We start from the raw sequence: 21,934 nt of genomic DNA, 5'->3' as shown, positions 1-21,934 counted from the left end.
TCTAAGCTGTTAACTGGTTAGTGAGCTAAATGTTCCTGTTTGTATACACCATAACCTAAATCCCACCGTATATTGACTGAACTGAATATCATGACACATTTCCTTAAATGTAAACTCAGTGTGCTTCCCAAAGTGGCACAGTTATCATGTGCAGGCCTGTGGAAATGGTTTTGAGTCTGTTTTTGAGACACAGTAGTAATTGATCTGAGGTCAGCAGGCAGCTTGTTCCAAATAATAGGACCAGAGTAACTGAAGCGCTCTCAGCAGACTTGGATCTGATTCTGGGAACAAGTGAAGGATCAGCACCTGCTGACCTGAGAGGTCTCATTGGGTTATAGACACTGAGAGCTTTTTGAAGTAGTAAGGATTTCATTTATTTATAATCCTCTATTGGAGACTCGTTTGATGCTTCTGTTTAACTAATGTCATTATTACTACTAAATATTAGTGATAAAAGGCTTTAACAAGACGCTCTTAGAAAGATGTAGCACATTTTGGGGTCAACTTGAAAGAAAGGAAGATGTGAAATGTAGGTCGGTGAGGTCAGAGGTCAAAGGTGACATGATATTTTGTAACATTTCCTAAATGTTCCCAATACAATACAAAGGCAGCAGCAAACTTATGAAAGTTTGACCTTATTTGACCTTGAAGAAGAGGTCAGAGGTCCAGTGTAGGTTCCCTGTGTGCCTGTATGTTGTCAATACAAACAATCACAATAAGAAGCATAGTTTTAAATAACTATATAGCATTACTATGTGTGCTTGTCAGCCTAAATAGGAGTCTAGCACAAAAGCCACCAGGAGCCAATCATTGTAACTGGTGAGTACCCGGGACACTAATCAAATATTGAATTGTGTTGGCAGGTGGGGACTGTGCCACCCTGCTAAAGAACATCGGGGCTCTGCCCGTGGAAATGGCACGCATGTACTTTGCAGAGACAGTCCTAGCGCTGGAGTACTTACACAACTATGGCATTGTGCACCGTGACCTCAAACCTGACAAGTAAGATGGAGCTAGTTTCTGTCACACAGGTGCAAAGAGAGCAAGTGCCAATTATTTGCTAAGATGTATAAATAAGGTTTAGACTGCTCAAATTTAACTTTTGTCTTTCTGTTCTCAGCCTCCTAATTACCTCAATGGGCCACATCAAACTGACTGACTTTGGCCTGTCGAAGATGGGTCTGATGAGCCTGACCACCAACTTGTATGAAGGACACATAGAGAAGGATACTCGAGAATTTTTGGATAAACAGGTATGACCAAAGCGAAGTCAGATACACAGCCATTTACTCAGATCTTAATTTGTTTAAATAAAGTCTGACAAAACATCTGAATTTTACAAATTAATAAAACTCTCTGCTATATTAAAACTAAGTATCGAGCGAATGTGAGTCAATTTAAATTAATTGTACTGTACACATCAGGACAACTGTGTGTGTGTGTGTGTGTGTGTGTTTTATTTTATCAGCAATAAAGTGTAGACTACAGTATGATCCAAGCAAGTTTCACTATAAAATTTCCTTTGAATGCTGCATTTCCATGTAAAGATATTCCCTGCCATTGTGTGGCAGGTGTATCTGACAAATATGGCACAGTTGGCACAACAGTAGACCAGCCTTTCCTTGGTTATAATAATTTCTCTTTCAGGAAAGGCTTATATTTCCAGGGCTTTTATTCAGCACTCGCTTTGAATTTAAGCCTCATTATTTCACGTGCATTCATCACGTCGACCACATATGTGTTAGGATTCAGTGCATGCCCATCTGCACATGAAAAAACACCCACCGGGGCTTTCATCTTGTCTTGGCATCTTTGAGGTGATGGCTTGGCTAAGCATAAATATGCATGCTCCCCACATGCTGTGTGTTTCCCGCTCTGTGACGACTGTAGGAGCGACTGTACGGTTGTAAATGATGAATACACGATTCAGTTAGATGTGAAAGAAATGTTATTAGCAGCAAAAATGCACACGCCTGTAAGGATGAGTGGGTCCCAAGTAATTCACAAAAATCGGAGGTCATAAAATTTAAGAAACGACCGATTGCTGCTTTACTTTAAGGTGTGCGGAACTCCAGAGTATATCGCCCCAGAGGTTATTCTTCGTCAGGGTTATGGAAAGCCAGTGGACTGGTGGGCGATGGGCATCATCCTATATGAGTTCCTGGTGGGCTGCGTGCCTTTTTTTGGAGACACTCCAGAGGAGCTGTTTGGACAGGTCATTACAGGTGAGAGATCAAAGTATCTCAGTAGAAATAGCATCATTGGACACCGAGCGCAGCTGATAAGTAAAACAAACTGTTAGTCATGTACCATCCACCATAATCTCTCTCTCTCTCTGTCGGCTTGTTTCTGGTAGATGACATAGTGTGGCCAGAAGGAGATGAGGCTCTTCCTGTTGATGCCCAGCACCTGATCTCCTCTCTTCTGCAGACAAATCCGCTGGTTCGATTGGGCACAGGTCAGTCTCCTACAGCAGAGCTTCTGGCTTCTCCAGGATTCAGATGAAATCGTGTAGTGATTCCTCACCACCTGAAGTTATTTTCTATGTGCATTCATTTAAATTTGAATCAGACTTGACGCAGATTTATGCATCACAGATATTTTATGGTTCCAATATTTTTGCACTATTCTAACCATATTTGTTTACTCTCAGCTGTGGTAATAATTGATTTTTCCGCTCAGACCTCTCTGCTAGTTTTCATTCACTCTTTAGTCCAGTGTATGGTGTAATGCTTACATGTGGAAATGATGTAGGCTCACCAGCCACTTCATTTGGTACACCTGTTCAACTCCCACTTAAAACATCTAATCAGCCAATCACATGGCAGCAACTTAGTGCATTTAGGCATATAGACATGGTTAAGGTAACCTGCTTAAGTTCAAACTGAGCAAACTGAACATCTCTATGGTTTACAGCAAATGGTCTAAAAAGAGAAAATATCCAATGAGCAGCAGTTCTCTGGGTGAAAATGTCTTGCTGATGTCAGAGGAGAATGGCCAGACTGTTTTGAGCTGATAGGAAGGAAAAGGTAACTCAAATTTTTACAATCAAGATATACAGAAAAGCATATCTGAATGGACAACATGTTGAACCACCAGCAGCCAAGACCACACCGGGTGTCACTCATGTCAGCTTAATAACAGGAAACTGATGACTGGAACAGGAAACCGGACAATAGAAGATTTGAAAAAACGTTGCCTGATGTAATGAGTCTCGATTTCTACTGCACAATGAGATGGTGGGATCAGAATTTGGCATAAACAGCATGAAAGCATGTACCCATCCTGCCTTTTACCAACAATTCAGGCTGGTTATGGTGTTTCTTGGCCCACTAGAGACACTATTTTAAAACAGTGCTAATTGAGCATTGTTTAAAATCCTCAGCCTACCTATTGCTGCTGACCATGTCCATCCCTTTATAACCACAGTCTACCCTTCACCAGTCATCTTCTGATGGCTGCTTCGAACAGGATAACAGACCATGTCACAAACTTCAAATCATCTCAAATTAGTTTCTTGAAGTTGACAATGAGTTCAGTGTAACCACATGGCTTCCTCAGTCACCAGGTCTTAATCCAACAGAGCCCTTTTTGGATGTGGTGGAACAGAAAGTCTAAAAATCTGCAGCAACTGTGTAATGCTGTCATGTGAACATGGAGAAAAATCTCCAAGGGATGTTTCCACCACCTTGTTGAATCTATGCCACAATAAATTAAGGCGGTTCAGAAGGCCAAAGGAGTCCAATTCAGTACTAGCAAGGTGTTGCTAATAAAGTGGCATGTATATTTATTTACATTTGAAGATACACTTGGGAACCTTCCCTGAACAATTCTGTAGCAGTGTGCTTGAATAGTTTGCTTCTATCCCACTGCACACGTTCTCCTTTGATTTTTAGCTGCAACATTATTCTGCAAAGATTAAGATGAACTTTTCTGAGAAAATGCACAAATTTGAATGATTCCTGATGTATTTGAATCCTAAAATAGAAATGCCGCAGCCTGATGTGAAATCTTGCAGTCTTCTGTGGTCCACTCAAACTTTTAGTCACAGTTCCAGTTGGCCCACCAAACTGAGATTTTTTGTGTTTTCTTCTTTGTGTTTTCACAGTCTCATTGTGGTTTCCTGATGATTTCATTGTTTAGGCTGACTTCCTGTTAACAGCTTTCCTTTATACCATCTAATAAACCTTACTGTACTGGTCTGTCTTCTCAGCAGTGAAACAAGACACTGTATATGCTTTTGTCTCTATCCAGGACTTTTATTTGTAGTTCAGTTGTTTTTTTGTGGGTTTTTTTACTGTGCTGTATTAGTACTTTCATCTAAGAAATGCATATGAATACTTCTTCCACCACTGCACATCCCTCTTGGGTACACCTAACCCTGACTGGGGCTCGCTGACCTAGAACAATAACTGTCATCCTGCGCGCTGGCTTACGGGTTCAGTTTACCCAAATAAGTCAGCTTCATTCAGGGTAGAAATGCCTCCACATGCTTGAGGGCTGCTATTACTACCTGTCTGTCATCGCGCTCCCTCATTCTCTCTTTTTACATCCACCTCCTTTCCTTTGCTCTGCCCCGAAGGTGGTGCTTTTGAAGTGAAGCAGCACTCATTCTTCACTGAGGTGGACTGGAACAGCCTGCTGAGACAGAAGGCAGAGTTCATCCCTCATCTAGAGTCAGAGGAAGACACCAGTTATTTTGACAGTAAGTTCCCCTTTGGGAATGAAGGAATGGTATTGAAGAGAATGAATTCCAGCACAGATCCTTTAAACCTTAGGAATTTCTTATTCTTGGAAACAGGTCAAGGTCTTTAACTCTCCCATGTAAATGTTAGCATAAAGCACATTCAGTCAGCAGTGGTTGACTGAATGTACATTACTTCTCACCCCCAGCTCGTTCAGAGCGCTATCACCACGTGCATTCATACGATGAAGACGATACCAATGACGACGAGCCCGTGGAGATTCATCGCTTCTCGTCGTGTTCCCCTCGCTTCAGTAAGGTCAGGACCTAAACTTTTATTTTTCTGTCAGTGTTTATTCATCAGTCTACATTCAAATCAATCAAAAGAACCCAAATATTTACTGTTATGCTGCACCGATGTGAAGGTATACAGCAGTATGGAGCATCTGTCTCAGCTGGAGCATAAACCCCATGGCGTGACTCTACGGGAGCACAAGGTCCCCAGGGAGGATCGCTTAGCCAAGAGAGAAAGCCTGGGAAGTGTCACCCTCCGAGATAAGAGCTGGAGGACTGGCTCACCGGAGATGTGAGTAAAAGCACAGTTAATAAAAAAAGTGCTATCTGTGTTTGCTAGACAGTTTCCGTTTGTTTTTGATCTTCTACCTGGGTTCATTGGCATTGAAAGTTTATTTCAGAATATAATTGTCTTTGGTTTTCAGGAAGCGTTTATCCTGCTCAGAGTCCTCCTTCACTGAGAGTGATTCCAGCCCTCCGTCTGGGGCACGGAGGCGCTTCTCTGCTCTTATGGATTCTTACCGATTGGCCTCCCCTCTGGAGTTGGACTCTGAGCTGCCTGTCCCGGGCAGACAACCTCCAGTGAAGGCCAGGGGAACGTCTCTGGAAGGAGCCATGGGTACCATCTCTTCTCAAGGCGACCTGAGGGCATTCCTTAAAGAAAGTAATGGCTTTGCAGCTGGCGGTAAGACGAATGAGGGAGCATCTCATGACTTGAACAATTTCATTTGAAAACATATATTTCCTATCACCTTTCATGTCTCTGCCTTATTACAGACAAACTGTTGAGACCTGCTGATGCATCACTGCCCCTGCCAAGCAGTGCTACCATTTTGGGGCTCCCAGACCCACCGGGGACTCGTGGGGCCACCACAGACCTGGTGCTGCGAAGAGTTCGCCACCAGCAGCTCTCGGAAGGAGAAAAACGCAGCTCAAGACCAGGAACTAAAGTTATCAAATCTGCCTCTGCCACTGCTCTGTCTGTCATCATTCCAGCAGGTAAAGGCATTTCTTTTACTGCATTAACAAAGACATTTAAAAAAATAGTGTTTACAAATGAATCTTTTGTGCTTTCTCTCCTCAGTGGAACAACACGGTGCATCCCCTCTGGCGAGCCCCATGTCGCCCCGCTCCCTCTCGTCCAACCCTTCCTCTCGTGACTCATCCCCCAGCCGAGACTACTCCCCGATGGTCAACATCCTGCATTCTCCCATCACCATCCACCGCTCTGGGAAGAAGTACGGCTTCACCCTCCGAGCTATCAGAGTCTACATGGGAGACAGCGATGTTTACAGCGTGCATCACATGGTCTGGGTGAGAGAGCAAAGCAAACAGGATGCAGAAATCTTGATTTCTCCCTTTAAAGCAATGCAGAAACAAATGTGATTATTACTATTTATTCGCATAGCGCCTTTAGTGTGATTCTGCAGAACAGCCCATGCAGAGTACCATACAGTATCTGAAGGGAACTGGGCTAATATACTGATGTTTATTTGTTCCAATCACAGCATGTGGAAGATGGAGGTCCGGCTCAGGAGGCTGGACTTAGTGCTGGTGACCTCATCACTCATGTAAATGGAGAGTCAGTCCACGGTTTGGTCCATACAGAGGTAGTGGAGCTGATCCTGAAGGTAGGAGAGATCTATCCATCTAAAATAAAAACAATTTAAAAAACATCTATCTATATATTTATGTACTAATATAAATCATATAATTGCGCATCAACTGCAGAGTGGGAACAAGGTGACTATTACAACAACTCCTTTTGAAAACACCTCCATCAAAGTGGGTCCTGCCCGCAAGTCCAGCTATAAATGCAAGATGGCACGACGCATCAAGAGGACCGGAGCCAAGGACGGACAAGAGTGCGTCACTGCAGCATTCCAAGAAAACGTATCCCTCTGTCATTTAGATGATTTCACTCTAGTCATTCGGCTTTTTGTTCATCTTTCAGTAAGAAGCGCAGCTCCCTGTTCAGGAAAATTACCAAGCAGTCCAACCTGCTCCACACCAGCCGGAGCCTCTCGTCTTTAAATCGCTCCCTGTCGTCTGGAGACAGTCTCCCGGGCTCCCCCACCCACAGCCTCTCTGCCCGCTCGCCCACTCAGAGTTATCGTGGCGCTCTTGAATCCCCGCACCTGGGTTAGTATTTAAGGCGACCAGCACGTGTGCCTGTTATAATCTCGTTTAAAAGCAAAAAACAATTGGGGAGTAATGCGATGGAGGAAGATGCGTGTAATGTCTTGCCTGTGGAGTCCAGTGGGGAAGACTAAACATTAATCATTTCTCTATTAGTTATTGGGGAAGGAAATACTTTGAGTGTTTTTTGTTACTAACACTATATTTAGTTTCATTCATTTTTTGTGCTAGTTCACTAAAGCAGTTTCCTAATAATAATGAATTACAGTAGTCAAGTTAGAAGTAATGAATTCATTAACTAGCCTTTAAGCATCATTCTGAAACAGGATGTTTCTAATTTTAGAAATACCGCACTAGTGACTAAAGGCTTAAAATACGCACTGAAGGACATATCTGGTCAAAAATGACTCCAATATTCACTGTGATATATAATCACAGTGTTACTGGAGGGCAGGGTAATGCCATAAAAGCATCTGGTAAGACATAATGTTTCTAAGATTAGGGCTGAGTACAATAATGTCATTTTATTTGAATTTAGAAGCAGGAAATTAGAGGTTGTGCAGGTCTTTAAGACATGCCTGTACTTTAACTAAACGATTTATATCATCTGGCTTAATGAATAGATAAAACTGGGTATAGAAATTAAAATGTATGGAGTGTTTTCTAGTAATATTGCCTAAGAGAAGCATACAGTATATAATGTTCAAAAGAAACTTTGTTTTGAGAAAAAAATAAGGTGAAAGAGCTGCGTTTAACATTGCAAGTATGTTTCATGTGTTTCATCACACATATACTTTATATAATTTAGCCTACAACTCAAGACACATGAGTAGAAACACACACATATTCATTTTATTGTGTTGGGAAAAAAATATTCAAATATTCTTCTTTTTCGTCAGGTACATCATCCCAGAGCAGCTCCCCGGCCTCCAGCACCCCTAACTCACCTGCAACCACTCACCACATGAGACCCAGCTCCCTACATGGGCTGTCTCCCAAACTTCACCGGCAGTACCGCTCGGCTCGCTGCAAATCTGCTGGCAACATCCCATTGTCTCCCCTGGCTCACACCCCGTCCCCGACCACCTCCTCTCCTCCACCTCTCACTGGGCACACGGTAGGGAGCTCCAATACCACGCAGATGTTTCCTGCCAAGCTGCACTCCTCACCTCCTGTTGCCCGCCCACGTCCCAAGAGTGCGGAGCCACCCAGGTCCCCTTTGCTGCAGCGGGTGCAGTCTGCAGAGAAGCTAGGAGCACAGATTTTGCCTTCTTCATCATCATCATCGCCCTCTCCTCTGACAGGGGGGGTGTCATTACGCAAGCATAGCCTGGAGGTGACACACGGGGACTACAGGAGAGAGTCCTTCCACTGTGAGCACAGTCTACAAAGTCTGCTAGAGATGGAAGGAGAGAACGGACCCGCTCCCCCATCTCCTTCATCATCATCCTCCCCCTCTCCTCCTATGGGAGGGGAAGTTGGAGGCCTAAAGCCTGTGAGACGTCTGGGAAGGCAGGAATCGCCACTCAGCCGTGACACACTCTTAACAGCAAGAGAGAAAGAAGTCCAAACCACAGAGTCTGAGCTTGCTGGGTCACAAACTGAGAGTGCAGCTTCTAAAGCAGAGTCTAAGATGAGCGTCGTTGACACATGTAAAACGTTACTTCCTGCTGAGGTTGCAAAGAGTCATGGATGTGGAGCTGCAGTTGAAATCAAGTCCAGTGCTTCATCTTCAGAGGTTAAGCCTGGTTCTGGGATCAAAGCTCCAAGTTCAAGCCTTTCCGGTTCTGAGGCAGCAACTTTTAAGAGTAAACCCAGTGAAAAAAAGTCTCCTTCAGGCACATCAAAGGGCCTGCTAAAGCAAGACTCCAAGCAGCAAAGTGCACAAACAGATAGTGGACCTGCAACAAAAGCTCAGGAGAAGACTGAGGAGAAGGCAAAAGGCCCTTCAGCTGCACACAAAGGGACCTTTCAGAAAGCACCTACAGAGCAGCTCAAGCAGCGTAAAGGTACAGACACGATAGAGAAAGGCGCAAGCTATAAAGCTAGTGATACCACCAAGCTCAAAGGACCTACACCTGTAATTCCAAACCAGGGTCAAGCCCACGCTGCAGCCAGATGCAAAGAGGAGAAGCCAACAAACAGAGGAGTCAAGGAGGAGAGGCAACACCTGGAGGTCCTGGAGGAGAACCCCATGTCGCCTTCCTCGAATGCAGCCTCACCCGCCTCGAGCAAGTCACGGCCCATGTCTCCAGGGGATAAAGCCAGCTTCGTTACCCAGCTCACAAGCGTGGCCAAAACAGTCCTCGGGCCTATGAAGGGGGGATCACAAGAGGGAGGCAAGGTAAAAGACATATCCAAGTCTGGCGAGGAGAAGCGGGGAAGCACTGCAGGAAAAGGAGAAGCTTCGTCTGTCAGTCTCCGCCGGGGGGCTCAGACAGCAGCCAGCACTATCCAATCTGATAAAGGAAACATTCGCAGCTCTAAGCATCACTCGTGATAAGAGCTTCAGAGGGAGTGCGATTGTCCCATGCAATGCCTTTTTAACTGTAGCATCAAGCTAACATATCATGAATTTACACAAAATGTAAATGGAGAGACATGCTGAAAAAAAGACCAAAAAAGATGACAGAACAAAGTTGCATCAGCTGACTCCTGCTGGAAAACATGTGCACATGGTGTCCTAATGTAGACCTGTGTATGTACTGTATGTTCATCACATTATGTTGTATATAGTACAAACAAATGCATATGTCTGAATGCATGTCTAACACTGTACATGGGAAATGAAAGAATATTTAAAAAAATTAAAATTATACAGCAGACCTTAAGGTAGAGAACACTGTGAACAACTTTTCAACTGAACACAGCCACATGCGCAGACAGGTCGGAGTCTGTTATCCTTGTATGGGGGTCCAGTAGTGCCAAAATTATGTTCACGTGTTTGCCGTGTGTGTCGATTTGACATGTGACTAAATATTTTTTATGTTGTTTCAAAGACTTAACTCGTAGCAGAAAGAAAAAACTGTGAAAGACAGAATTGATTTTTTTAAATGCTCTTATGTAATAGCATTTTTATTGTGAGTCAGCTCCACAATATGTTGAAGATTACTTTCTGTTATGGATCTCAGGCTCTGGAACAATCTGTGTAAGGTCCTTCCAAACAGCTGATAATTTTAAATAACTTTTAGAGACCCAACAAATTGTGTTTGCTTTTAGTCAAATTTGAGGCGTTACATAGTTTTTGTCAAGTCTCCTGTGAAAAATTTCTTACTGCTTGTTTACTCGGTTGCTGTTTGTTTCTATTTGTGAATTTTGATCAATTTATTTTTTACACTTGGGTTTACATTTCATGTTATTTATTTATTTTAAATTAATTTTGCCTTTCATTTATGCTTTTCTTTTAATATTTAAACAGTTTTTAAACATCTCCTATTTCTTTGCTTTTAGAAACTCTTGGGTTTATTTTGCAGTTTGCTTTAGGTCATTATCCAGCTGCACCGTGAAGAGCTGTCTGATCAGTTTTGCAGTGTTTGTCTGAAACCGAGCAGAAAGCATGTTCCTGTACACTTCACTAAATGCATCCTGCTGCTTCTTTCAACGGTCACATCATCAATAAACACTAGTGCCTCAGTTCCACTGACAGCTAAACATGTCCATGCCATAACACTGCCTCCACCATGTTTGACGGATGATGCGGTGTGCTTCAGATCAGAAGCTGTTTCTCTTTTTCTCCTTATTTTTCTTTATTGATTATTCTGATCCTTCTGTATTTCATATTTGTAGGCTTTGACAACCTTCACAAAAGGGTTCCTAGAAAAGAAATCTGCAATCATTCACTTCACTTGTGTTTGAAAATGTCCCAAAAGCTTATGGAGCTAACTGTATGCTGGTTTCTACGTTTTGTATTTTTGTCCTGGACTGTTTCAAATATAACTTGACATGTTAAGCAGACATAAGCAGTGAGCATGTGAACATAATTTTGGCACACATGCCTCATTTAAATGGGCATTACATTACATCGGCTATATCATTTAGTTCAGTATGACACGAACTGTATTTTCTTTAGTCTTTAGTTACTAAAAGGGATCAGACACAGAAAGGTTTTTCATATGTCGTGCACTGGGGGGGGGGGTCAAACAATCCTGAACTCTGGACCAAGATACTGGAATGGGGATCAGCTTGTTTGTTCCAGATGTGTTTAAGGGCTGGATTTTGAGACACTGGTGAGGTGATCTTGCACTGGGACGCTATGCAATGTGTTAATGATGTGAGTTTTTCTCTGTGTGTGTCCTCAATATTACATTTACATTGTGCTCTAGATGAGAAAAAATAAGGGGAAAGGGTTGCAATAAGTCAAGCATTTGGTTTAAATAGCTGTCTCTGCTGGTCATAGTGAAATGTGCAATTACATATTTTAACCTATTAAGTGAATATATAAGTGTGCTCAGAGTGTGGTATGGAGACAAAGTGGAGACAGAAGCGTAATGAAAGTACAACTTAGAGGAGATTTTGTGGTTTCACTCGCTCTTTGTTATTTATGCAGAAGTACAGTTTATAGTGTAATAGGTGTGAAGGAAAGTGCCAGTGTTTTCATTTAGGGATAATGTGATGTTTTTGTTGGGTTTTTGTACTTAAATGTGTAACAATATGCAATCCAAAAGTGCCCAGTTCCATAAAACTGAGCATCCTCGTCAGTGAAACCGTAGTAGGTTGTACACAGGAGTAGATCTGTCAAGAGGATTTTAGTGTTAAGGTGATGTTTATTGTTGTGTGTTCAAGTGATCTTGATAGATTCTGGACTCCAGGTCCAAGACCTGGTTTAGACTGCCACCTTGTGGATGAACTAACTTGACACCAGAGGACCTGAGGTACACAAAAAAACTAGTGAACATTTAATGAGCAGTCTATCTTCTGCCTGTGGATCTTTCTAACCCACACATTATAGTTCTGATTGATTAATGATGAACATCTTTGAATCAGATTTATATGACGTTTAGATGTTTAGACATTAAACAGTGGTGGTTTTAGTGTGATGTGAGGAAAAAAATGCACTTTATGTTGTGTCAAACTTTTTATTTTTTCTTATATTTTTTCTATTTGTTGTATTTAGTAACTTTGTATTTATTTCAAATTCTGATTTACTACTAATATTAGTTCATGTTCTGACGCTGATTACGTTTAGAATGAGAAATTTACCAAATCTATGTGGCTAGCCCATCCTGTGCAGTTTTGACTAGTCTTTCTGTTAAGTCGGAAGCTGTGATGTTGCTGTCACATCTATTTTTGTCCAAGTGTTAGGCGTGTTTACGAGAACTTTGCTTTCTCAGACTATTGTTGTCCATTACATTGTTACATACCTAATAGCCACTGTCGTAAAAAAAACAATGCAAAAACAAACAAACTAAAAAAAATAAAAAAATAAAATAAAAAAGCCTATAGTGCAGAATAAAATGCAAAAAATATTTCCTTTGTCTCACTTTTTGAGTCTAACATGAACGTCCGCCCTGAGAGTCGGGTCTCACTGTTATTGGTCCTCCGTTGGCCAATCACAGGAGTGACAACACGTGACCTGTATAAACAGGAAGTGAGCGCAACTTCACTTGACTGCTGCTGTTCGAAGACCGAGCAAAACTGAGCCCAACAAAACGAAAACAGACCGGCACACTTCATTCACATTTGCTCACGGACTCATTCTTATCACCGGAGGTAGAATGACACTACCGAAATGATGGTAAAATGTATTTTTTATGTGTTAATTCGCTTAATTTTGTTTGACAGAGGTGTCACTGGTGTATTCACACAGCGCTGTAGTTTACTGTAAACTAGTTTGATTCCGTGCCACTCGCCTATGGAAGGTAACGTTACAATTTAAGTATTCGAACTTAAAGACTTAATGCTTCTTTAAAATTAAAAAACAAAACACGTGAGCACATCATAATAAGCTGTTCAGTATTAAACCAGTTTCCCAAGCTTTACCGGACTTCTGAAATATTTCAATTGTGAGATGTTTGAACTGAACGACCGAAGAGAGAGACTACTAACTAAAACTCGTAGGTCGTGGTTAAACTTTTACATCATGCGGGCCAAATACAGCTCACTTTGACCTTAAGTGGGCCAGACCAGTGAAACTTCCCTTTCTCTGAGTGCAGAGACATTTAACTAGACATTTAATCCCCGAGATGCCCATGATTTAAGAAAAAAAGGTGCAATTTAACAGGATGTATGTCTCAGTTGTTTTGTTCATTTACAGAAAATACAAAACACAAAAAAACAAGACATCTATAGTAGATACTGAAAAACGGTATATTTTCTCTTATTTAATTGTTTACTTAACTACTTTGGTATAGCATGAAAGGCATTGTGGGGGAGCGGGGTGTCTTTTGTCAGTAATATCAAACGTAAAACTCATGAAAATACAATTAAAAGTCCAAAATCCATGCACTTTTTCACATTGTTCAAAGGTGTCCAGTTACCTGGACTGGAGCCTCTTGTGGGTTGATTCTGGCCCCTGGGCCTTATGTTTGATGTCCCTTTTTTTAAATGGTTCCGTTTGAAAGTAACTGTGAAATACACACATTCAACTGAAATATAGAAGGTTAAGAGGTCAAAATAATTACCCTTTTTTCAGTTGAGCATTGTGTTGTTTCCTTTCCTACATCAGTTTTATCTTGTTCCCCATCTGAGGAGGCCCTTAGCCTGAACTGGAGAGGCACAAAACTAAGCTACTGATCTGTTTATGAAGTTCTGCTAACAGCAGCAACTCAGTCTCATCAACTCATTGATTAACAAATTAACATTAGTATTAACAAACTCATACAGCCAGTTCCACGGACATAGATTAAGCCTACTCCCAGAGTAAAAGAAAAATCAAGGATGATCTCCACTGAGGGGGGAAAAAAATAAGCTTTTAGTGTAAGGCTAGGCTGGAAAACTGACCCATGATTCAGAACATGAAAATATATCAGTCACTGTGTCAATTTGTGAACAGTACAAGCACATTTGTTTCTGATAATTTACTTCATTTTGCTTGTTGTGCAGATTTTTACACTGTTGTCTTGGGACTTTTACACTGTTTACTCATCTAGCCGCACAAATTGCATGAACATGTAAATGCAGCACTTTGCCAAAAATCCGTTTTCTAAAATTTCAGAGTTAGTGGCCAAATGTTAGTTAAAATAAGAAACCAGCAAGTCTCCTGCTGCAGTTAAATAGGCATATCTGAAATTCCTTGAGTCACAGGGTGCCGTCACGTGCTTTCTTTTTCCTTACTGACACGGATCATTAATGGCTTTGCTGAGTGTAACATTAGCTTCTGAGATCTGCTAGTAGAGTTTGTGTGTCGCAAGAATGCATCCTATAATTATTGCATATGGGTGCATCATCCATGGCTGATTGCATCATATGTATGTAACTGGGCTATTATTATTTTTTTCTTTGTGTGTAGGCTGCTGTGATGATAATGAGCAATTCTTCTTGCTCCATCGTGGTCATCTCTACATGTTATGAAGCCTAGCACCTCCTCTGCTCAGTTTGTGGGTCAGTCTACTGCTGATGACCTCATGGATGATTGGGTCTTTTTCTCTACTGAATCAGCTGTTTCCCAGGGCCTAGAAGACAGCAGGGATGACCAGGAGGCAGAGGACAAAGGCAGATTCAAAGACAAGTTGGTCTCAGCATGGAACAGCGTCAAATACGGTCAGTTCTTTTTCTGTCAGAGACTGAAAATAAGTGATGTGGTGAGCAGACCTGCTTGTCCTCCTTGTTTTTTGAAAATAAACAGTTACCGTTTTTCCATTTCAGGCTGGACCTTGAAGCAAAAATCTAAATTTAGCAAGCGCTCTCCTGTGTTCATGCTGGGGAAATCCTATGAGCTCAAAGATGAAGGTGAGGCATTTTGTAGGAGTAGAGCATTTGTCCCGCGTAAACCCTGAAACGATCTGTCATGTGACTGTAAAAGCAAAGGAGAAAATTGTAATTGCGCCTCTGTAATTGTTGCAGTAGATCAACAGCATTTCCGTTGGTGCTTTGCATCGCTCCTGTGGTTTACATACAGACGAGGTTTCCGTCCGCTCCCCGGCTCCTCTCTGACCACCGACAGCGGTTGGGGTTGTGTTCTACGCTCCAGCCAGATGCTGCTGGCACAGGGCCTGCTACTGCATCTGATGCCACCAGGTGATTACACACTGTCCTGCTACAGTATCACATAGTCTGATCAACAAGTGAAAAGACATCCAGAGATTATTTTCATTCAAACAGACTGGCTTTACTTGCAGTCAATATTTCTCTGAAATTTAAAGTCGGGTACACTAAACAGTGGGTTCCTCCTTTTTAGGCCTTTTATTGCTGTTTTCAGGTGTTCCTCAATCTGGGGTCTTTGTGCCTTCACTTCTGTCTTTGGCAGGTAAAATTCAGCTCGATTGTTTTGAGTTGCTCAGATGATCGACTCAGCCATTGTTGAGTATTTTATGTCTTTGCCTTTAAACTTTTCTGAAGTATTTTTAACAGTGTGTTTTAGGTCATTGTCCATCTGTGCTATTTAAAAACACTGTCCAGTCAGCTTTGCTGCAGTTGGCTGAATCTAGGAAGAAAGTTTAGCTCTATGCACTTCAGATTTCATCCAGATGCATCTGTCTTCCGTGATCACCCATAAACACTAGTGATCCAGCATCAGTGGAAGCCAAGCATGCAAAACATCATGCTGACTGCTCTGTGGTTTACAAAAGGATGTTGTGTGATTCGGATTACGAGTCTAATTTTAGTCTCATTTCTCCAAAACATGAAGAATCAGTTCATTCATGGCTGCCTCCTGCAGAAAGTTCTTTACTTGGCTGTGTGGCCTAAAGAAGTTTTGCTTTGTCCTGAAATGATGCTCCATTATTTTTGCTTCTTTTTTAATGCTAGGAAAGTTGTACTTCGTTGTATTTCGTCAGGATGTAAATGTTGATTTGATTCATACTATTTGTGCGGTCTTTCTGGTTCATTTGTTTTTGGATGGACTGTTTGCTTAACTTTCACTGGAATCTCCTTTGACTGTTTAGTATGTTGGGGTTCACAGTTTTAGCAGCTTTCATGCCATGATGGGAATCACCTGCTGACATTAATCTACTAAACTGGTAAAGCACCATGACGCAGCCTTAGATTTAATTGTCCAGTTACATTTGAGCACCTGCAAATGGGAAACGGTGCATAAAAGTGACGGCAATTCCTCTGAAATAAATGCTATACGCTTATTTTACAGTTTAACTCTGTTCTACTATAGTGAGCTATAGGAAATTAAACAAAGTTGTCTGTGTACACAACGAGCTATTTTTCATTTGCCCCATCTTTAGAAGTTGTTACAGAATTTTATATCGCATCAAATTAAACACAACAAATAATGAACATACAGTAGGTAGAATGGTGTATAGCTCAATAACATTTTACAGTATGGCAAAACAAATATCTTAAGAAAAAAACTCATCTGAAAGAAAATCATTTTGCCACAGATGAGAACAGTGGAAAACTGCATTTTACTTCTCAGTGAAACAAATATACAAACTCTTCAATAACGACTGTCTTTTTTTTTTTTTTTTTTTTTTTTTTTAAGGTTGCACCTGGTCTGGGAACCAACGTGTTGTCAAAGATGACATGGACCTGATGCACTCTGTGAACGATGGATTTAGTTCGAGTGAAAGGGAAAGCAAGAGAAGTCGACATTTGAGCTGGGGGTCCATCCTGGATAGACCCGTGGAGAGTACACACAGAAGGATTTTACGCTGGTTTGCAGACAACCCCACAGCTCCCTTTGGCATACATCGGCTTGTAGAACTGGGCAAAAGCTCAGGGAAGAAGGCTGGGGACTGGTATGGTCCATCCATTGCGGCACATATCCTCCGGTGAGACTTAAATTGATGATGTAAGAGACCAGTTGAACTAAAAAGTTTATCGTTTCTAACAGTGAAGGTCATTCTGTTTCAGGAAAGCTGTGGAAGCTGCAGTAGTGGATCTTCCCAATCTAGTTGTGTATGTAGCACAAGATTGCACCAGTGAGTGTTATCTTTATAGTGTTTGCAACACAACATATTTAATTTTTTAAGAAGAGGAGATTGTGGATAAACTCTTTTTAAAAAAGTTGATTCTTTTTTTCTTTTTTTTTTTTAAAGAAAATGTGGGTTTTTGTTGTTTGTTTTTAAAAGCTTAAATTGGTGTTGAAAAGATTCAATGAGTCAAATGGACTTTAGATGTCTCTTTCCTTCTTTGTTCAGTCTACCTGCAGGATGTGAGGAAGTTGTGCGAACGGCCTCTCCCTCAGCACTGGAAATCTGTCCTCATCCTGGTTCCTGTGCGTCTTGGCGGGCAAGATCTCAATCCGTCCTACATCACCAGTGTCAAAGTACAGAACCAGTATTTTTACGTAATGTAATCTGGGTGCCTTACTGAACTTAGAGATATGTCTCTAAGGCTTGTTTGTGAATATTTTCAGGGAGGGGGGGTTTGTTTTTGTTTATTTTAAGGAAAACTGGATCTCTGAATGGAAAAATTCAGCCGTTCCTTTTGTCTTTCAACAGAAACTCTTGATGTTGGAGTGCTGCATCGGGATCATTGGCGGCAAACCAAAGCACTCTTTGTTCTTTGTTGGCTTCCAGGGTAAGCCGAGTAAATTGTGTGTTATGATTGTGTTGAGCCATTTCATGTCCGTCCTTACATTTTCTTTCTTCCTCTGGCACGTTTGTACAAAAGATGACCATCTGCTGTACTTGGACCCTCACTACTGTCAGCCCACAGTGGATGTAACAAATAACTTTCCCTTGGAGGTATGAGCAACCATTTCTCTTCTTCTTTCTGGCTTTCTGTTTTGTTTCCTCTTGTGATCACTTTTAAGTAAGGTGAGACATGCCACCACAGCTCTACAGTACCTCTTTTCCACTGACTCGGGCCTCTGCTTGTGCCAAAGTCAAATGGATTCGAAACATTTCTGTTGAAAAATAAATAAAAGTTGTGTTTCAGATTACTTTGCTATGTATTGTTTGCCTGTGGAACTTTTCAAAATCTAGGCTGGTTTTTTAAAGGGTAACAAGTAGAACTGGCTCAGCAAGTTTGCAGAACACCAGGTGTAAGATGAACCCTCAAATTACTCCTTCATCAGTATCACTGCGTTTTCCTTATAGGTCATTTGAATTAATTTTAACCCGGGGACACTGTATGAAATATTTTTAAAGTTTATATGTCTTTGAATAAAAACCATTCAATTATGACTTTTTAGAGGTTTTTCCATAGTATAGTTGTTCATATGTTTACCTGGCAAGCAAAATATTGCACTTTTAATTCCAGTCAGAGACACAAATACCTTCAGGGATTTGTCAGGTAAAAACCCAACATGTGGCGCTACTTGCTGTAGCGACCCATTGTGACAAGGGCGAATTTAAAAATAGCACTTAGATGCTGAGCTTTTAGTGAGCAAGGACTAAAAGTGAGTAAAAATAAAAGCACGAAGATGGACAACAGGGATGAGGTTGGGTTCAAGTCGGTGTTCGCAGACTGAAAGGCATGCCACCTTGGGGTTATAACGACGCAGTGATGTTAAATATTCTTTTTCTTTTAATTAATGCAATATACAAACACTTCAGGGCTCTTGAAGAGAAGAAGAGCCGTACCCTGGTGTTGAGACAAGAAATGGACGACTAAATAAATGATAATAAAACAGAAGCACATGTGAGTCCTTCAAAGAAATCTAGAAAATATTTTGAGAACTTTCTTCCGTCCACTTGAACTTTGCGTGTTTTGATTTATGCAAAAAATATTGTGCTTGCATAAATCAGATTAATTACCAGTCCAGTTACCCCAGTTTTCATTCACATACTCATAGTGAGCAAACGTATTATTCCGAGTGAAGCCAGTTTTAAAAATTCCAAAATTCATATTCATGTTTTACATTGAAAGAAGAGAACATGTTCCACAATTTCTGTCTTCATAACACTGGATAAGACTGATATATCTAAACCCTTTTTAAAAATTAAAAAAATGTAATTTTATTATATATTTTTTTGCATCACACTTGCTATATAGATCATATTTGCTTTTCAGTTTACCCGGGTTATACTTTGTTGACAAAAAGTTTATTATTAACTTGTTAGAGTCGGATATCTTTCAGTCAGTGGCCTCGATTCTGACACAATCAGAATTGGTTGAATTCTTTTAACTTTCTTCCATATCTTGGGCCATGCTGTGTTGGCGCTTAACCGTTTATCTTTCTCCTTTTAGTTAACGTCTCTACTTACATCCTTGCTAGCATGTTTTCATGCACTCTCGGTATATGGACTGGATGCCCATTTTGTCTATGAAGTAATGACTTCTGTTAAAACCTGGCAGCTGCAGTAGCACCACATGGTGTACAAATATCCACGTGTTTGTTGAATCGTCAGTGTGAGACGTTTTGAGGTTTCTCCTCTGAGCCTAATGAGATTTTTGTGTGATCCCATTTCTGTCTCCACTGCTTGCAGTCGTTTCACTGTAAGAATCCCAGGAAAATGCCTTTCTCTCGCATGGACCCCAGCTGCACCATCGGATTTTATGCAAAAGGACAAATGGAGTTTGAGTCGTTGTGCGCAAGTGTTAATGAGGTATGTGCATGGATCATTTGGGCTTCTGTTCCAGGAGCATTTTATTACATGAAATATAATTTGTGTTAGACCTGATCTAAATTTGTTTTGTCCTTTTTTTACAAAACAAAAAAATGATCAAGTTAATTTGAAGGAATTATTCTACTCTCCACTGCTTATTGTTATTAGTTCTAGTTCACCTTCTGTCTCCCACAGGCTGTGTCAGCATCTGCAGAGACATATCCCATGTTTATATTTGAAGAAGGAAAAACACGGGAGGAAGCGAGAGCAAACACGCCCACGCACAGCGTCACCTTCCTACAGAGGAAGACCCAACTGGGAAGAGTCGATACAAACAACAGCATGGATGAGTTTGTTCTATTGTAAACATAAAAAGATCATCTCTGCCCTGATGGAGGTCCTTCACTGAATTTTCAACATAGCATTTTGCACCTTTTGGAAATTACTGAGCATAAGAACATTGTCCTCATCATTCACACACAGTGAGGTAGATGGACTCCTAAGTAGTTTCATGGGAAGTGTTTATGCATCAGTACTGAGAATGTTATATTTTATTGCAGTTTGTATTTATTTTTTTTATGTTTTAGAGGTAAATGCTTTAATAATTTCATCAACTCTCGTCATTCTAATTGACTTGAGATTGGCCAAATATCCATGAGGTCATGGCCCTGTGTGCTACACTTCAAGTCGACTGTGATTGATTTCGCACAAGTGAATAGATTAATTTTTTCTTGAATGGGTTTTAAAAAGTTACTCTCACTGGATAATGATGATTTACTGAAAATGTTACAGGTTGGCTGGTTTTTTGCTGTCTAAATAAACAGATTAGGAATGACAAAATTAATTTATGAAAAAGAAATAAGTATTCACTGTAGTGCACTCTTACTTTAACTACTGCATTTCCTGTTGGTACTGACCTTATGAAAACATCAGGCTTGATTGAGAAGAGGAGCGAGAACAAAAAAAAAAAGATTGCCATGAAAGAATAATTGTTTTCAGTCTCAGTGATGATTATATAGTTCAGTTCACAACGATGGTCAACTCATGGAGCTTTAAAATGTAATATATTACCCCACAATAAGAGAGAGCTACAATGACCATCCTTGATAAGCAACTGGTTAGTGATGGTGCGGAGGTAGAACTCCCCTTTAACAGGAAGAAGCTTCCCACAGAACCAGGATCATCTTGGGGCAGCCATCTGAAACAACCATGTTTGGTCAGGGGGAAGAGAGTGTTTTGGTCAAAAGGAGGAAAAAATGTCTGCATGTCAGGATGTATCTGATTAATGCGTTTTTGTCCCCCTCATCTTTTCTAAGCAGCCATCGTGACAATGTTGACTCAGTCCCTTGCATGTAATACAATACAAACGGTACTAAAGTTCAGTTAGTAATGGTTGCTCAGAATCCTTGCTGTTTTTCAGTTTGCTTCCCCTGTATGTGATAACCCAGGTCATCAGTCTTCCGGAGGGGGCCTCCAGTTCCCTCAGGTGGCACCTTTACTAGCCACAAATTTCCATTTCAGTCTGTCCTGGAAGGTCTCAGGAGAGCAGAGCATACCTGTGCTGCCTTCTCCAAGAACTTGGAGAAAAACCTAGCCAACACATTGATTCTGTCCTTCAGTAAAAAGGAGCATGTGTTGATGTGAACATAGGCCATTTCTTGGTTCAGCTTCAACTGCACCCCAATGAGTGCATGAGGCTTAAAATAAAATAAAACACTTTTGTATTGATTATGTTATAGTTGAAATAATGGATATTTATGGATTCTGATGCAGTCTTCTCTTCCTTTACAGTGACTGCATGGATGTTTGACAAAAAGACAAGTTATATTTGGGTATAGTTTGTACAGCTGCAAAGAGTGAAACTACACCAAAGTGGGGGAGTTAAAACAGAGCGGTAACCTCAAGATCCCTGTAAAACCTACCACGTGGTTAGCTCTAGTCTTTTTGGCCAACCAGTGAGACTCATCCCTCAGAAGTCCAACCTGACTCTTACTTTGGGTGTTTCCCTTTTACTACCATACCGAGCACCTTAGCATGGGATTGTGTCCAATCCAGCTTAAGGACACAGTCATGACCTCATGTTCCTTAAGTTCCTCAGTCACATGTCAGCTAGGTTCCACCATGTGACAGTAAATATTCTTCTTGATTATGCTAAAAAGATTGATGAGCAGTTGAAATATTTTTAAGCTCATAAGTATGATTTAGAATAATGACA

The 21,934-nt window shown here is 41.0% G+C and overlaps 2 protein-coding genes across 5 annotated transcripts in view; both read left to right on the top strand.

Annotated features, from left to right (window-relative positions):
* The window catches only part of LOC102199674 (microtubule-associated serine/threonine-protein kinase 1-like), a 49,317-nt gene extending 38,864 nt beyond the window's left edge, over positions 1–10,453 (top strand). For all 3 annotated transcript variants that reach the window (XM_013912097.1, XM_013912096.1, XM_013912098.1), the window contains 14 exons: positions 864–1,002; positions 1,121–1,253; positions 2,060–2,225; positions 2,357–2,458; positions 4,583–4,705; positions 4,894–5,003; positions 5,110–5,270; positions 5,404–5,663; positions 5,756–5,977; positions 6,063–6,292; positions 6,487–6,609; positions 6,710–6,843; positions 6,933–7,120; positions 8,017–10,453. In XM_013912097.1, coding sequence (XP_013767551.1) covers positions 864–1,002; positions 1,121–1,253; positions 2,060–2,225; positions 2,357–2,458; positions 4,583–4,705; positions 4,894–5,003; positions 5,110–5,270; positions 5,404–5,663; positions 5,756–5,977; positions 6,063–6,292; positions 6,487–6,609; positions 6,710–6,843; positions 6,933–7,120; positions 8,017–9,617 — 3,692 coding nt within the window. In that variant the 3' untranslated portion in view covers positions 9,618–10,453. The remainder of the gene's footprint in view (positions 1–863; positions 1,003–1,120; positions 1,254–2,059; positions 2,226–2,356; positions 2,459–4,582; positions 4,706–4,893; positions 5,004–5,109; positions 5,271–5,403; positions 5,664–5,755; positions 5,978–6,062; positions 6,293–6,486; positions 6,610–6,709; positions 6,844–6,932; positions 7,121–8,016) is intronic.
* A 2,241-nt stretch (positions 10,454–12,694) lies between these two features.
* LOC102199188 (cysteine protease ATG4D-like) lies at positions 12,695–20,946 on the top strand. 2 transcript variants are annotated; one of them, XM_005738032.2, is made up of 11 exons: positions 12,695–12,851; positions 14,565–14,815; positions 14,921–15,004; positions 15,122–15,292; positions 16,707–16,995; positions 17,078–17,145; positions 17,365–17,492; positions 17,668–17,746; positions 17,840–17,913; positions 19,600–19,719; positions 19,915–20,946. In XM_005738032.2, the coding sequence occupies exons 2-11, from the start codon at positions 14,623–14,625 to the stop codon at positions 20,083–20,085; spliced, it is 1,377 nt and encodes a 458-aa protein (XP_005738089.1). In that variant the 5' UTR covers positions 12,695–12,851; positions 14,565–14,622; the 3' UTR covers positions 20,086–20,946. The 2 variants fall into 2 exon arrangements, with proteins under 2 accessions (XP_005738089.1, XP_005738088.1); XM_005738031.2 differs by having other exon boundaries at positions 15,119–15,292.
* Positions 20,947–21,934: the final 988 nt, after the last annotated feature.

Source organism: Pundamilia nyererei, unplaced genomic scaffold (genome assembly GCF_000239375.1).
Source record: "Pundamilia nyererei isolate P.nyererei 1_Seehausen unplaced genomic scaffold, PunNye1.0 scaffold00081, whole genome shotgun sequence".
Lineage (NCBI taxonomy): Eukaryota > Metazoa > Chordata > Actinopteri > Cichliformes > Cichlidae > Pundamilia > Pundamilia nyererei.
Note: the sequence above shows the minus strand (reverse complement) of the source record. Positions and strands in the feature narration are given on the sequence as shown.

Bases quoted from the DNA above. Each gene is read 5' to 3' on its own strand.
- LOC102199188 (XM_005738031.2), top strand. From the start codon at position 14,623: ATGAAGCCTAGCACCTCCTCTGCTCAGTTTGTGGGTCAGTCTACTGCT. The intron at 14,816-14,920 runs GTCAGTTCTTTT...TTTCCATTTCAG, and splicing joins ATGGAACAGCGTCAAATACG to GCTGGACCTTGAAGCAAAAA. The intron at 15,005-15,118 runs GTGAGGCATTTT...TAATTGTTGCAG, and splicing joins CTATGAGCTCAAAGATGAAG to TAGATCAACAGCATTTCCGT.